At 36.9% G+C, this 16,027-nt stretch overlaps 1 protein-coding gene across 3 annotated transcripts in view; it reads left to right on the top strand.

Annotated features, from left to right (window-relative positions):
* The first annotated feature begins 464 nt into the window (after nucleotides 1-464).
* Nucleotides 465-16,027, top strand: part of LOC137985557 (uncharacterized) — a 40,928-nt gene continuing 25,365 nt past the window's right edge. For 2 of the 3 annotated variants that reach the window (XM_068833175.1, XM_068833174.1), the window contains exons 1-7: nucleotides 3,027-3,178; nucleotides 3,299-7,238; nucleotides 11,685-12,051; nucleotides 13,142-13,259; nucleotides 13,679-13,772; nucleotides 14,522-14,674; nucleotides 15,961-16,027. The exon at nucleotides 15,961-16,027 is cut by the window's right edge and continues 70 nt beyond it. In XM_068833175.1, the coding sequence (XP_068689276.1) occupies nucleotides 3,146-3,178; nucleotides 3,299-7,238; nucleotides 11,685-12,051; nucleotides 13,142-13,259; nucleotides 13,679-13,772; nucleotides 14,522-14,674; nucleotides 15,961-16,027 (4,772 nt within the window). In that variant the 5' untranslated portion in view covers nucleotides 3,027-3,145. Of the gene's footprint in view, nucleotides 1,099-3,026; nucleotides 3,179-3,298; nucleotides 7,239-11,684; nucleotides 12,052-13,141; nucleotides 13,260-13,678; nucleotides 13,773-14,521; nucleotides 14,675-15,960 lie in introns of those variants that run through there. The other variant, XM_068833176.1, reaches the window with a different exon arrangement.

The raw sequence follows: 16,027 nt of genomic DNA, 5'->3' as shown, positions 1-16,027 counted from the left end.
CTTAATTTATCAAAGCTGTAAAAACGCTTAGTCAGGCTGGAGAAGTTACTTCACGATTTATAATTCTTCCGGACGAGTTGCAAACGACCTTACTAATCTGAGAGACGTGCCTCTGGTAGGTTCTTGTGGACGGAAGTGCGAATGATAAAATTTCCGTTTGTCAGAGAGATTTTCTTTGCCGCGCCGTTCACCTTGACATTGGAGCCTTATCAAAGTAAATGCAGTCGATATAACTTTATTTCGGTGATATAATATTGTTTTTCCTTGGCAATCATGGCAAACCTTCGCAAGAAACTTGACTGACCGGGCAAAGGAGCATTTTTTTCTTTGGTAATTTTTATAAAAGGTCAAGTGATTAAATCTATCATTGACCAATCAAAATAGGTTTTGTATGATGCAAAGATGGCGGTGGTGGCTTGTCAAACATTTCTCCAATCAAAGGCCTTATAAGAACTAAACTGTTGTTTAAAAACTGTCGCATTCGACCATAAAGCTTTTGGTGTAATCGCTGTGATAATTTTTTAGTATTTTTAAAAAAGCGGCGTGACTAAACATTATTTTGGCTACACCATGTTGTTACAGAACACTTTGGAACAAACGTAGCGACGGAAAATCTCTCATTTGTTCGTTGTTTATCAACGAAATTCACTTTCATTGTATACGTTCGTGACTTGGCCATTGATCATACAGACTGGTGCTTTCAGTAGTGCTTTCAAACCCTGCATCGGAGTTGTATTGTGTGCTTTGCACGAGCTGATGACCACATTTTACGCTTGATGGCTTTTTCTCGATAAATTGTATCTTGATATCGAGTCTGTTGTTGAGCACTTTAACAATGAACTTATAACATTCAGAGTTAATGGACCAAGGAAGCCCTTGAAATCTACCGGGCAGCCTACGTCTGTTTGCCCGAAGAGCTGAGATCTTGGCTTTGTTGCGGTATTTGACGACTATTCTGGCTCTGACAGCGTTTCTTTTGTCGCCTGGAGTGAATTTTGTCTGTTAACCAAGCGGATTTTCGAACTTCGGCGTTGGTGGAATTCATTTTGGGACAACTCCTGTTTGCCGGCGAACTGAATTTATCTCAAAGAACAAAAGGTGAGCGAATCAACTTCTGTGATCAAGTGCTCTGTGTCAAAACCTCAGATGGTCGAAATGGATGCGCCACGTATTTTATCCTGGGCTTCAAAGCGTACATATTAACTTGTAAGAGATCTGGCACGCATCGAGTTAGTTTTTTCGGGAATTTAGTTTTTTTAACTGTCGAACCGCTTGCGAGATCGATCTTTCAACTGTACATCGCATTCGATACTTTGATTTTCTAGAATTTTCACTGTTGTTTCAAGTATTTGTGGGTGTAATTCCGCTAGAATCTTTGCTCAGGAAGACAATTTTTATTATGTCTTGAAAATTGTCCACTGTCGAACCCCGTTTCGAAGCAAGCTTGATTTTTCGCCTGAATGCGTAGTTCTGAAATAAACATACTGTACATCTACAAATTGTCCCAAAAATAAGAGATTCCAGAGGCAGTAAGCAATTTACCCATTGCACAAGAATATTTTCCATTACTCAAATTATTTATGACTTGAATAAAATTTTATAATTTTAATGATAAATTATTGTTATATTATTATTATTGTTATCGTTGTAACTTTTATTAAAGTTCGTTTCAGTAATCATAAAACGTGTTGATCAAGTCTTCGTTTTGCCTTTGGAGTGAAAACATCTGAGAATTAAGATTCCTTCAATATTGGAACTGAGTATTTATTACATATGGTGAAAGAATTACGATTATTGTTTGCAGCGTTGTTTACACCCAAAGCGCGCGATCCATACGTACATGTAGTTTGCATTTAACTTCGGCTTAAAGATTCTGCTCTTGCAGCATTCTAACAAGTGATAATTTTTTTAAAACAACAACAATCATTCATTGTTTGTGTGAACTTTGTTTTCTTCAAAGATGTGTTGATCTTATTCTGACGTGCGGTCTGGGGCCATGTAGCAATAAATTATCATTCTGTAAAGCTGTTGTTAGCTCTGTGCCGGGAAATTATTTTGCAAAGGATTCCTTCGTTTTTATCTTGTATGTTGTACGAAATGTTTTACGTTGTTTAACCTACAAGATACTGGACCAATAATTTCTCTGTCTTCCCTGGCAAATTTATCTTTCGAAATTTTTGTTATGCTTTCCGTGATTGATTTTTTTCTGTTTTTTGTCCGTGAGACTCACATGTGGACTTAACCTGAAAAAAAAAGGGCATCACGACTTATCCCCTCTGGGCATAGGCTTTACATCGGGAGATCTTTTACGAAAAAGATTTTTTTCCTAGGCTAGACGCTGTTTAACCCCTCATTTGAATAACTTCCAGCCATGCAGAATGTAATTAATATTTAACGAAAAAGAAAGGGCATAATTTGGCCTATATTGTCAGGATATCCCTTGTCAGTGAACAAGGGTTATATAGATCCAGAAGCTTTGCATAAGAGCACATGGCACATGTGGTTGATTAAAGAAGCATGAAATAGATTGTTCATGTATAAATTGAAGGAATGCCATTGTGACAGGATAAATTATTTTATGTACATGTCAAAATAATTAAAGTCAATTGTTTTTAGCATTTAGGGCAACTTGTCATCAGCAGAGCATGTGACAGAAAATACTTCAAACTGCCAATATATTTTTGCTCTAGACTTTCAATATCAGCTGTTTGAGTCAGTGTCACGTAGGTTTGATTTGCATGACTTGTGAGGAGCATGGCATTTCGTGCAAAAAGGGTGATATTGATCCACTATCAAAGGGCATCAATTGAATCAAACTCTTTTTTATTGTGTTGGTCTTTCTCTGAACCTGTCATAAACCAAATGAATGACCGCATTCACTTTCAAGGAAAGTTAAATAGTTTCAAGAAGAGTTGATGTCACATAATATCAGCTCACACATTAACTTTTTTGTTTACTTTTTTGTGTTACTCAAGATCGCCTTTACGGAATGTTTGTGACAGAAGGAATTGTTTTTATTGATATTGATTGAGAGTTTTTATTTCTTAACACCGAAGCATGTAACGTAGGGATTAAGTAATTTTGATGAAAAAAGTCAGCGGCTTTTGCTAGTATCAAAAGGGCTTGATTACCAAAGGTCATAAACATGAAGAGTTCTCTCAAGATTTCTCTTAGCCAGGTTATTGATATAATAATAATGTGTACATATGACTTTTGGAATGCTGTTAAGGACCATTGAATCAAAGTGATTTGAATTTTGTACACTTATGTTGTGTTTTTTTTCTGTCTCTATGCAAAGGAGTACCTAAACAAGCCTCAGAACAAAAGGAGCTTTACATCAAGTGTGTCAATTTCTATCGGAGGATCATTAGAGCAATTAAACAGTTATGGGTCCTCAAACAACATCAGCAATTTGGTCATTGACTCTGGAGTGCGACAGGTAGTTAACGAGATGTCACACAGGTATAAAGACTCATACAGTCAGCCCTCTTCTTTACCTAGAAGGTATTTTTCTCTGCCAAAAAACTACCAATCGCAAGGTTCTTTGGGGAAAGATTCTGCTAAAGATTCGTCTCTTTCTTCGGGCTATAGAACTTCGTCATCTCCCTCTACAACTTCAGCGCAAGCTTTAAGGCTTGGAAGCTCAAGAACTTATGGTAGTGTAACTAGTTCAGTACTCACTGATGTTACAAGACCCTCATCAAGAAGATCAGAGACTAGCACACTTTCCACTACTACTGGTAGAACTTCTAATTTGAGGAAAAATTCTTATCCTTTCACACGGTCTTCAAGCGCAAGAGATTTTACACCGTCATATTCTGCCAAACATGTTTTAAGCATTCCACGTAGGGGATCCAGTAGCTCATTAGGTGCAAGTCACAACTCTAGTTGGGCCCCAGGAGAGATGCCTGTACGACAACGCTCAAGCATTTCGTTGAGGGAGAGTCGGTCTGATTGGGGAGCTGATGGACCCCCCAAGAGGCAAAATTCAAGCAGCTCATTACGTGATTCACCTTTTACTTTACCCAGTAGAAGAATCTATTCCTCAAAGGGTTTTAGTGATTCTGAAACATCTCCGAAGAAATCTAGTGTAGCTGATACTGGAACATCACTATCAAGGACTACGTCACCCATGACCACAGCTTCTTACGAAGAACTTATTGAAAATGGAAAGGGGAACACATCTGAGAGAAAGACGAACCTGGGTAAAGTCACGTTGACAAAGTCTGTTTCACAAAATACTGCAGTACCTCACAAAAAAATTGATACAAATGAAATTGGTAATGTCCCTGCTCAGGGAAGGACAAATTCAGGTGATGCAAAGCCTCCGACGGTACAATATAAAGGCAGTCAGCCCAGAGAAGAAAAAACTCCGAAATCACCCACTGTACAATATTCTGGCAGTGTTCTGAGAAAGGAATCGCCAAGTTCAAGAAGTGAATCGAGTGCATCTAGTAGTTCACTCCAATCAAGTGGGACCAGTCAGGATGGCTTAAGTGATAATGAAAAAGAAATAAATGGAAATTGTCTGGAGTCTACAGCTGCAAGGGACATATCACTTTTGAGTAAGGAGATTTCTAGTGCTTATGAAGGGTCTCTTACTGGAAGTGACTCTCAAAAAGGGAGGGTTATGTTAAACAAAAAACCATTTCATAGCAAAAAAGGTGGAACGCTTGCCCAAGACACTAGGACTGTGGACAGAGAAGGACCTAACAAAACCAAAATGGACAAGGAGAAGGCGGTTTTGCCGGAAAAAAGTCCATCAAAAGAGAAAAGTTCTTTATTTCACAAAGGACACAAAAGGAGTTCGAGTACTGGTTCCACAACAACCAAAGAGGAAACTAAGAAATCCAGCAAAAAATTTTCGGCTGTTTTCTCTCGCAAAAAGCCCCAGTCTACAGATTCAGAAGGTGAGGACGAAAGGACTCAGTGTAAAAGTCACCTTCCACAGAAGGGATCAAAGGATAGTATTAAAGACAGCAGGATGGAATTGTTATCATCAGCACAATCAGTTTCTCCCTCTCCGAAAAGAAAGATATCTAGCCCTAGTAGAATTTTTTCTTATTCTAATGATTCGAAAACAACCTCAGATGAGCCCAAGAAATTTTCTGTCCCTGGAAAGTTTATTGCTAATAAAGAACCTAAATCTGGTGGTGAATCAAGTGACATGGAGGTAGAGACTGGAAGAACACACCTAAGTGTGAAAAGGAGGGTTTCATTGCCAGGTATGTTAGGATTTCCAAGGAGTTCTAGCACAGAAAGGACATCTACAGTGCCTTCTAACCCAGAACCATCAGTTGACCCAGCCCTTCTTAAGAGGCGAAGAAGCAATTTTAAGAAAGCTCAATCACTTGATGTTCAAAATGACCCATCAAAGAATAATTCCATGTTGAATAAATTAAAATTCTGGGATCTTTCAAAAAAAGATAGATCGCCCGATTCACGGACATCAGCATCACCGGTAGCAGGAAGGTCACGATCTTCGTCACCTGTGGACTTGTTAGCTTGCAAGGATGTTCTGAATTCCCAAGAAGAGGCGAAGAATAAAATCCAACCTGTGAGGAAAAGTGGAGGGAGAACAGTTAAGGGATTATCTTCGCAAGAAACAACTTCCACTAGAAACACAAAAGTGTCGCCAAAACTTACACATTCTGCCAAAGAAGACAGTTCGGTTAAGTCGAGTGGAAAGAATGCCAAAGTGGTTTATGTTGGGCCAGTGAGAAATTCATCACCCAAAGAGCTGAGTGTGAGAAAAGAAGCACAGAACAAAGTTAATTCTGAAAACAAATGTAGAGTTGTACCTAATGCAACTAAAACAGTTGCTAAAACACCTAACAGTGATGTTACAAAAGTCACTGAAACTTCCAGTGAAAGCTCGACTAGAGATACTGTTTCTAAACTGAGGGAGCGAAGAAGGCGGCGGCGTGAAGAAAGGGAACGTTTTTTTGCTGGAATGGATTCAAGATCCAATGAGAACAACAAAGTTGGGGATGTGAAGAAGAAAGATAAAGTACAGCAAGACTCGGGAAGCACAGAAGGCTTAAAAACAGACAATAATGATGGCAATAAAGATCAAATTGATGGGGAAATTACTTTTGATAAGAAAGATCTGACAGGACAAAATGACAAGAAAGTTCAACCAACTCCAAAATTAAGGGTTATTGGAAAAATGCAAACTGTAGATGATGTTTTACAAAATGGGAAAAAGGTGAACTTCCTAAAGTTGCGTTCTCAGACAGTAGCATCCTCCGTGCATGCAGATATCATTTCCGACTTGATTCGTGAGAAAGGTCTTAAGTCAACAACAACCAATGAAGTGAAAATCCCTTCTGTAGCAGAACTCAGAACCAAGTTTATGATTTTCAAAGATGATGCCAAGGTCACACCGTCAAGAGTAATTTTAAAACTAGATGAACGACCAAACAGCATCTGTGGGGAAGTTTTGTCACCCACGGAGATGAAGAAATTTGATGATATCACCTTCTCTTTAGCCAAAAAATCTTCTTTTGAGGATATCATGGCAAAGAGATTTTCTGACAGTAGCAGTGATTCCTTGTTGCTTGATATGGAGTTGAAACCAATTTTGAAAAAACTTGATGACGGATCGTGTACTGCTCCTTCAAATGAAACCTCTCCCAAAAAGGTGGAGAATGTTTCTAATGAAGAAACTAAAGTGGAGATAGAAGAGCAAGAGGAAATGCAGATACATCCGAGTATTCAAAATGACACATTAAAGCGAAGAAGAGGAAGCAAGACAAAGAAGCGAAAGAAGTCAATTTTTGGAACTGACAGGGATAAAGAAAAGGATAAAGATAAGGAACTGAAATCACCTGAGGATGATGTAGATATGCCGCAACATGGAGCTGTTTCTGCAGCTATTAAAGCCATGTTCACCAGGCGACCCTCAACAACAGAGAAAGCCAAAACTGCCCGAAAGCAAAGGTTGAAGTCTGCCCCTGAATCATCAACACCTAACGAAGTTATAAATACTGAGAGAGAGAGGGAAAGGACAATGTCTGCACCTGAGGAAATTGCCCGAAAGACATCAAAAATAACTGTACAAGTACGTGCGGAGAAGGTTGACAGAGTTGAGTCAAAGGATATGGAGGATCAAGGAAAAAAAGGGGAGAAAATCCAGGAAGTGAAGAATGATGAGAAAGAAACAGACGTTGAACTACAGCTTCAACCTTTGCCAGAAGTTGAGGAAAAATCCAAGGAGAGGAAATCTCTTAAAAAACGTGAGTACTTACTTTGATATCAGTACTTGACAAAGAATAATTATTTTTTTGCACTGGAGATAATTGACTCACATGGTCGGCTTAAAACAAATTAATTTTCTTATGGTTAAAACAACTCAGTAATTAAAAGCACATTGTATATTCTTTCTGAATTTTATCTCACGGTAATGCGTGCTTACACAGCAAGTTTATACAAGATTTGGCCCAGGGTCAGCATACCTTGGACTAAAATTAAATACTCAATATTCTGACAGCGATCTTGAAACTGAAGCACAAATGCAATAGGGAGCTTAAGCATTTTTGAGACATGGATGGCAACCGGAAGAGAACATTTCACGTGCCGGGACGTGCCCAAGATTTTCATATTAATCATCTCTGATGGAGAAAAGATACGTAGGAATGTAAATGTAGTAGTGTCAAGACAAGAAAAAAGGGGAAGCAGCTCACTTCCGGTACCCGTCCGCGTCTCAAAAACGCGCGTGCTTAAGCTCCCTAATGAGGACACGTTGGAGTCTTGGTTCTCAGCCTGAGTGTGCATTTGGAAAAAATGTTAATCTTCAAACCTAATGTCCATGCTCAGAGTAAGTACTCATTGCTGTATGTGCACTCCGAGGGTTTTCAATTGAACCCATAACACGTAACACCTCTCATGGGTGTCACTTATTTGTAAGTGTTATGGCTTTAGAATTGTCCCCATCAAGTAGATCAGTTTGTCAATCAGTTGCATTGTTGTGGCTGAAAATTGCATACATGTACAGTACATGTAGCAAATTGCCTGTTAAAAATTGAGAATCTGGATTCCAATCCAAAAGGTGATGTTATTGATAACTTAATCATCATTGCTTTAACTTTTAAATAAAATGATGATATTGTTTAAAGGATACATCCTTTTATTTAAGAAGAATACAGTATTATTGTGATTTTATTACTGTCTGAATCATTCATTTATGACAAGGCATTACTGTGGAAAACTTGGAAAACTGCGAACGTTAAGAAGCTCAAATTTTAATCATTATAATTATGTCAATTATTATTGTAGAGTGAACTATCACAATTAAGTTAACGATGGATCCTTACCTGATTGGATTTTGTTTGGTAGATGGGTGGAGGGATATAGAAAGATGAGTTAGTTAAATAGATACATTTTTTAAGTACTGTGTTGGTAGGTAAGTACATGTAAGTTATTGCAGGCCAGTCAGTCAATCTGTCAACTGGGTTTACATGTAAATACAGTTACTTGGCATTAGAAATTGAATTTATGTGTAACTCTATGAATAGATGGATATTATAAAAAAAGCAAGCTCAAATTTTGATCTGAAATTATTATGTGCATCTTTCTCTCAAACATCTGATAAACTTTATTTGTAAATAGCCTTTAAGTTAACTTGATCTGCCTTTTTGAAAAAATCCCCACCTCATAACTTGCATAAATATTTGGGGTATGTGTTGATAATTTTGCAATACTTCACACCTGACTGGCTCTGTTGCAATCAAGTGCAACCATCACTTTTTGAAAGCTTAGAGTCAACATTGTCGGCATTTGAGGTGGTATTTACTGTGCCAGTATTGGTAATAATTGAAAGTTACAACTACATTGTACATGTACACTGTATGAATAAAAATTAAAACAAAACTAGATTTAAACACAAAATTCTGACCAAAAAAACCACTTTGGAGATGAAATATTTCTCAAAAGGTGAAGGTGTTTAGAGTATTAATTAAATTTATTAATATTGTTTAAATTATTTAAATTTTTTATGATCAGTGGAATTTATTGCTTTGAAGAGGATACGGAAAAGCAATCACAAACTTTTAAATTAGTAAAAAATTTGTTTTACTGAATTTCTCAAAGAATCTAAGTTGTTGTTTAGAACAAAATATGCTAATTCTTGAAAAGTTTAATTTATTAGTGGTTATGTTTGCCTTATTCCTCAAACATCACTAAGAAATACTGTACAGTACTTCCTTATTTTTTATCCATCTTGGTGGTTTCGTATTTTTATTTGTTCACCCATTGACAAGGGTGCTTTAAACACATTCTCTTAAAATAATAGTTGAGTTCATTTGAGGTTATGTGGTGAGTAGAGATAGATCAGTATTTACAAAGTAATTTTATACATGTACCTTGAACAAATATAGTAGTCTAAGTTGTTTTGACATATTATTCATCTAATCTTGTCTAAACCTTCCCATATTAGATAGCTTGTGAAATGTGTGCACATACAAAGATTTTAACTCAGCCCTCTTTCTAGTTGTAAAAGTTAACTTTGTCTTTTCTTCGAGGCTGATGACGTTTTTTGAAATGGGATATGCATATGAGCAGAGGTTGATTTGTTCAGTGATGGGCTCTTAGTGATAATGGGGTGAAGGAACGTGGTTGTGGTTTTGAAGCTCTTAAGTTGTGTGATCTTACCCAGTGAGAACTAAAGACAAACATTATTTTTAGCAAATGTAAAGATGGATGAGTTGATAAGACAGTCAGCAGTGTAAACAGATGGATTTTTGAAGCACTCTACTCAACCATGGTATTCCTTTTACCAAAACATGAACTACCATTAGTGGTTAAAAATATTAATGGTTAGAGTGCTGTTTTCAAGGGTGCTGTTGATTCCATTTAATGTTCTTGTAAGTTCATTTTCTGTAATATAATTATTTAAGTTTACATAATAATAAGGGATGAAATGGACAAAATAGTTGTAAAACTCTAAACCGGTTCAGTGTTATTGTTTCTAACACTGTGAGATCACCAGACTGAAAACTAGTCTAAGAACGTTATGCTGTCTTTATAGTTCATGATATCATTGGTTCATGATTGTATGATCTACTCAAGTATGTGTATTGTTATTTGTTTGTCATTTTGTGTACCTGATTGTATAACTTGGAATTAATATACAGTATCTCTCCTTTAGTTTGAGTCCCATGACTGTTCTTGTTCCAATCTTGTTTCAGAATGTGTGCTAACTATACTTTGTAAGTTGTCAACGGGGTTTATATTGAATATAAATCAAAGGCTAGCTACAATATTTCCATATTTACATTTTTGTGAACAGTAAAGTTGCATTCTTTTAAATCCTTGTATACTTTTGTATTTCACTACGATTGACACGAGGATGGCAACTTTGCAGCAAATTGATTCATGTTCCATACAGTAGTTATCATGTAGAAATTTCCTTTGGAACACAAGATAAGGATTAATAATTTATAGGAAAAGTTACATGTATACTGCTTGTCAAGTAACTAAGGAAATCTCTAGCATCAGGAATAAACTTTAAGGTAATTCTCAGTAACACACAAATATGCAATCTGTGGCAAAATGTTTTTAAGACATGTAATATTTTAGCCTAGAAACAACACACTGTCACCCCCCAATGTTGTTGACGTCTTGAGCGTTTTGTTTTACAATTTTGAGGAAAGGGAGTCAAAGAGGGTACTTACATGTACATGTACATGTAATATTGTAGAGAACAGGCAAGGAGGCACTGTGACAGTCACTGTGACTACTTAAGTGCCTTCTTTAATTTTTCTTGTTTTTGTAGATACTGCAAGTCAAACAGGTTCTTACGTATAATAATAACACACAAAAAAAGAGAAAATAGTTTGAACTCGTTTTCATTCCTGATGCAATATCCCTTTGAAATTTCCTTGTATCTTAGGCATGGTACTGTAAACCTTGTAGTAGTGTAAAATGTATTAATAATAAAAACAAAAATATTCATGAGACATACACGTATTGCAACTTGTTGCTGATTGTGGCAATCATTTCATGTTCTACATGTATGTTAAACAGCAAGTTAAGAGGTAAGTATTACACAGTAATAGAATACATTAAAAAATAATTTTATTATGTTATAATATTACATTACATTACGTTGGTATGACTGTACAGGTATATTATGTTATTGTTATTATTAATAATTTATTCTATATTACAACACTTATTATAATTGTAATAATGCATTAAGCTCTTTAGTCATGATCTGGTGTAGACTCGAAATTGTGACGTGCTGTTGTGAGTTGTCATTGAGATGGACTTACTGACTGGCTTCATGTCGCAGATTGACGAAGATTAATTTCCAACATTGTGACGTGAGTTACTTGCTGCTTTTGCACAACCTAATAGGTTCCTAGGTTTTAAGATATGGCGATGAAATAAACAATGCAAAGACATTCAAAAGTTCTCAAATCTGCATATGCTGTAGGTGAGTGCAATTTGAGAACTTTCAAAACGTGTGGTATGACCATAAATAATGAAATGCATGAGCAAGTTCATACGATTTTGTATTTATGTTCTGAACAAAATTACTCCATTACTGCACATACTTGCAACTTCCATATGGCACTTATTTACTTATTTATGTGCATATGTCATTGACCAATCAGAAACATAATATTTTGTTAAATGTAATTTTAAAAAAGAAATAAAATTGTTCTTTTTGTTGTGTAAAGCTTCCAAGAACAAGAAAAGAACTTTTAAGTCAACAATGAAGCCTTTCAGCATGATGAAGACAAAATCAGAATCCAATCTGGGGCAACTTAGGTTTGACTTTGTGTCGGTGGATATTCCTCTTGATAACGAACCAGAGATAGTCACAGAGAAGAAGGATGATGACCAGCTTGTTACAAACAAACCAGTGGAGGTCATTTGTCAGGAAGGAATACTGACCTCTGACCAGAAAGAACAGAAGACAAGTGTATTTGAAGAAAGCTTAAAGGACTTCTACCAGAAAACAACTACAGAGCCAGAGAAACGTGATGTACCCACACCAGAAATAACGTTTGAAGATCTGGATGCTGTTTCAGGGCAGACCACACAGTAAGAGTCACTTAGTTATTGCTCGAAAAAGGAGGCAATTTCCTGACCTTCCAATTTCTGGACAAATAAAAGTACTTTTCTTAAAAAAAAACTGTGGTGTTGTGTCAGTGCATGTGGGGATTGAAAAACGAAAATATAGTTTTATCAAACGAGTTTGTAAGGGTAACCTAACCATGGTTTCTGAGTTTATGTCTCACACTTACTTAGATTTTCATAATTCTGCAGAATATCATCTTCAAGTGCCAATGGCCAAACTGCGTTTTGGCTTCCATCAATCAAACAAAATCAATTGATGCATGACATACATGTACATTGTAACCTACAAATCAGCATCTGTGGTTCCTATGGTATATTCATACATTTGAACTTGATGCTGATGGAAAGCAATGGAATGTATACAACTCTTTCCACTGAAGAACCTCTAAAAGATATCATAATGGTATTCAAGCTGTGAACTAAACAAATGCTCCAATTCACTTTCCGAAGGAAGAGGTGATCTTCCCTGCTACATTCGGAAATTTGATTGATGGAGGCCAAAACACAGTTTGAAGGTGAGATTCCACAAAATTATGAAAATCACAGTAATAGGCCTCGGGTAAAGTGGCCTTTCTCCTTTATCTCTCTGACAAAGGGTTATTGCATTAGCCAACAAAGCTTCCTTGTGGCCTTAAAGTTGCCTTCAGTTGATAAAACCAAATGTTGGCACTCTTTTTTCTGGTCTGAACTGCCTCCCATTGATGAGTAAAATTGTCTGGCATTAGACAGAGTAATATATGTATTCAATCTCACTCCTACAGTGTATATGAGCCAATTATTAGCTAAAACAATACCACTGTTATGGGAAACTCATGGGTCACTAGGTTTTTGTGATGTGGGTTCTGCACTGTTGTAGGTATAGTAGCTAGTTCACCAACTTAATAGTTTGTGTTACTATCTTAGCTCATGTGGTTCAAATGAATCATAGACAACGTGGCTTCCCAGCCCACACTTTTGTTTAGACCATGTTGTGATTTAGCTGGGTAAAAGTCACACAGACAGTTTGATGAGAACTTAATATTCTGAACATTTACAAATGCATTTATTTTTATAGGCAACTGAAGTCATTGGCTGAGGACCGAATGAAGATCAGACCAAAGCGTCATCACAGGACAACAACGAACCCAGTGAAAAATTTGCAACAAAGGAGTGATGTCCGAACAGACACAGAGGTAAGGAGAGGTTTTTTTAACTGGAATATGTAGTTGACAGTCATGTACATTACATGTAAGTGGATGGAGTTGGGCACTTACATGTATGGAAATGATATCTACAGGTAGAATGCTGATAATTTTCCATGGAAGTTTTGTGGAATGTTTGCTGTCCACTTAAATGGATACCCCTCTTTACCCCACTCCCTAGGCCTGATCAGTGGCACATTAATTTAGTGAAATTCTTGATTGTGACCTTAATTGGGTGAATTGTTTAGGAAATTTTAGCAAACGTTCCAAAACGCCTTAATGAGCTGACAGTCCCACTGTTGGACAGCACATTTTTTGACAACCAATTATTGACACAAAAATGTTTAAGTTAAAAATCAAATGTACTAACTTTTTTTTCGTAAACTTGATGCTTTCATTGGTACATGTAGGTTGAAAGACCAAAGATTGAGAAGAAGCAAGTCACAAGTGAACACCCTGTAATCAGAAGAAAGAAAAAGAAATATAAGGATCCTGAAAATTTATGTAAGATGGTTATGATCTAATCGTTTTTTATTCCAATGTATTTTCACACTTTCGTGTTTTCGTATACCGTAGTAACATTACCAATCTCACCTTAAATCTACATTTTTACATTCATCATTTTATTTTCATCGCTAGTTTTTATTCTTAAAAGGTTTTCTTCCGTTATCAGTAAGTAACTTTCACCTTGTTTTTGTTTTTGAGCAAATTAAAACTGTTGCAGGTGTCGCACTCTGTAATCTACTTGCGTACCTGTGCAATTTTGTGTATCAAAGCTGTAGCTGCACAGATCAATGTAACATCAAGACAGTTGTGGGTCAACACCAGAAGGAAGCAGGGTTACGGGAGGGGTGAGAGCACTTGCCTCTGACTGTTGTGATCCAGGTTCAACTCCTGGACTCAATGCCATAACTGGGTTGAGTTTGTATTGGTTCTCTACTCTGCACCGAGGATTTTTCTCTGTGATCTCTGGTTTTCCTCCCTCAGCAAAAAGCACCATACAGCTGTTTCCAGCTGGCTGTAAGCTGTGCTCCAAGCTCATACATGGACTGTATAACGGCAGCCTTGGGCACCATAGTTTGCTTCAGTTTGACATTGTTGAGCTTTGTTGTTGCTGTGTTTGCAATGGTGATCAGCGAGACAGTTATCAAGTTGCTGTGGATAAATAGCATATATATAAGTTCCAGCTGTAGCTTTTTGTATCCATCATAAGGGATTGAGTTATCAACTTTTAGCTGTTATTTACCATTCAGGGAGAAGACACACTCTTGACCTTGCAGCATCAGCACTGGCAGGACTGGCAAGTACAGAGGATTTCACTAAGGTTCGGTTACGGAAAACAGCAGGGCCAGATGAGAAAGATGAATACAGAGGAACTAAATCTACTATGCTTATTCACATAAAAGGTTAATCAATGCCGGTGTTGTGATTTTTTAAAATTACAAATGCATCAACAGCTCACAGAAAACTAAACCAAGCAGACTGGCATAAGAATAACTATGCTGAGCTGGTCACCCTATCCTACAGTACTTTGATTTTGAAAATAACTAAAGCACTTTAACTACAGTTAATCCATTGAGCCCTGGGGTTGAGGCTTAACAGATTTTACTCTGTCATAACACATGACGATTTTACTTGTCATCTCGGGGGCACCCTAAGGAGCCATTAAGACAGCTACCATGTGAACTAAATTTCTGGGAAACTAATGCAAAGTGAATTTTAGTGTTTTAGAAGGTGCCTAACAGGCGCAAATCCTTCTAAATTTCTCTCAAATCAGACATTTGCTGTCATTCATCAATAAATTATTTTTATCTCAGAATGAGTTTAATTGGATGCAAATACAGCTTCCAATAGACCGTTTTCATAACTGGTGGGCAATAAATTAATTTTTCTGGGGTTTCATTAAGTTTTAAAGTAGTAGGGACCTTGTGATAGAGTAAGCGGGCACCGCTATAGGTAGTCTGGCCTTTGATCTTGAGACCTCCTTTGAGCAAAGGCAGGTTCTGTACTCAGCGTAGATGGCTGCTAGTACCCGGGTCTGGGCTTCTAATAAAACCCCTGAATTATTCTTTTGTTTACATATATGTGCTAAACAGACTAACTAGCCTCGTTGTAAGTAACATTTCTTTTATATTTTGTCAGAGCCTAGTGGGTCTTATTAAGGACGGTGCCTACTAATTAAGGATATTTTTGCCCCGGTGTGTGATTATGCAGGAAATGTAGATCTCAACAAGTGTTATTGAAATCCAAAAAGAAAATTGGGGGTAACCACGCATTTTTCAAAGATAATTCATTAATAATATTTGTAAAAAGCTTTAACATACAGAGCAATGTATGGCGTTCTTACTCAAATTGAAGCTTAATTATCTCTGACAAATGCATGGTTACCCCCAATTTTCTTTTTGGATACCAAGAGTACTTGCTAAGGTCTACTTTTTCCGTATAGTTTTAAACCGCGCAAAAATATCGCTATATTAGTACGCATCACCGATAGGAAATCCGAGTGTCTCGAGATGCGCAGAATGTATGCGCAATAACAATAGTAGGCACCGTCCTTAACACAAGGACAAAAGGAAAAATTCTTGGATGCCATTTTTGACTGTGTTAATTTAATTGTAATGTCGCATGTGTGCTGGCTTGATAAATCAGGTTTTGGAAGTTCTTATATATTGTGTGAATTGTCTCTTTTAAGGCCGCCGTCACCTTCAAGTGCGCCTTGTAGAACCTAGCGTGAAATCATTAAATTCTGGTGATTGTTT

The sequence above is a fragment of the Montipora foliosa genome, chromosome 14 (genome assembly GCF_036669935.1).
Source record: "Montipora foliosa isolate CH-2021 chromosome 14, ASM3666993v2, whole genome shotgun sequence".
NCBI classification, from domain to species: Eukaryota; Metazoa; Cnidaria; class Anthozoa; order Scleractinia; family Acroporidae; genus Montipora; species Montipora foliosa.
This window is presented reverse-complemented; position numbering and strand designations above follow the sequence as displayed.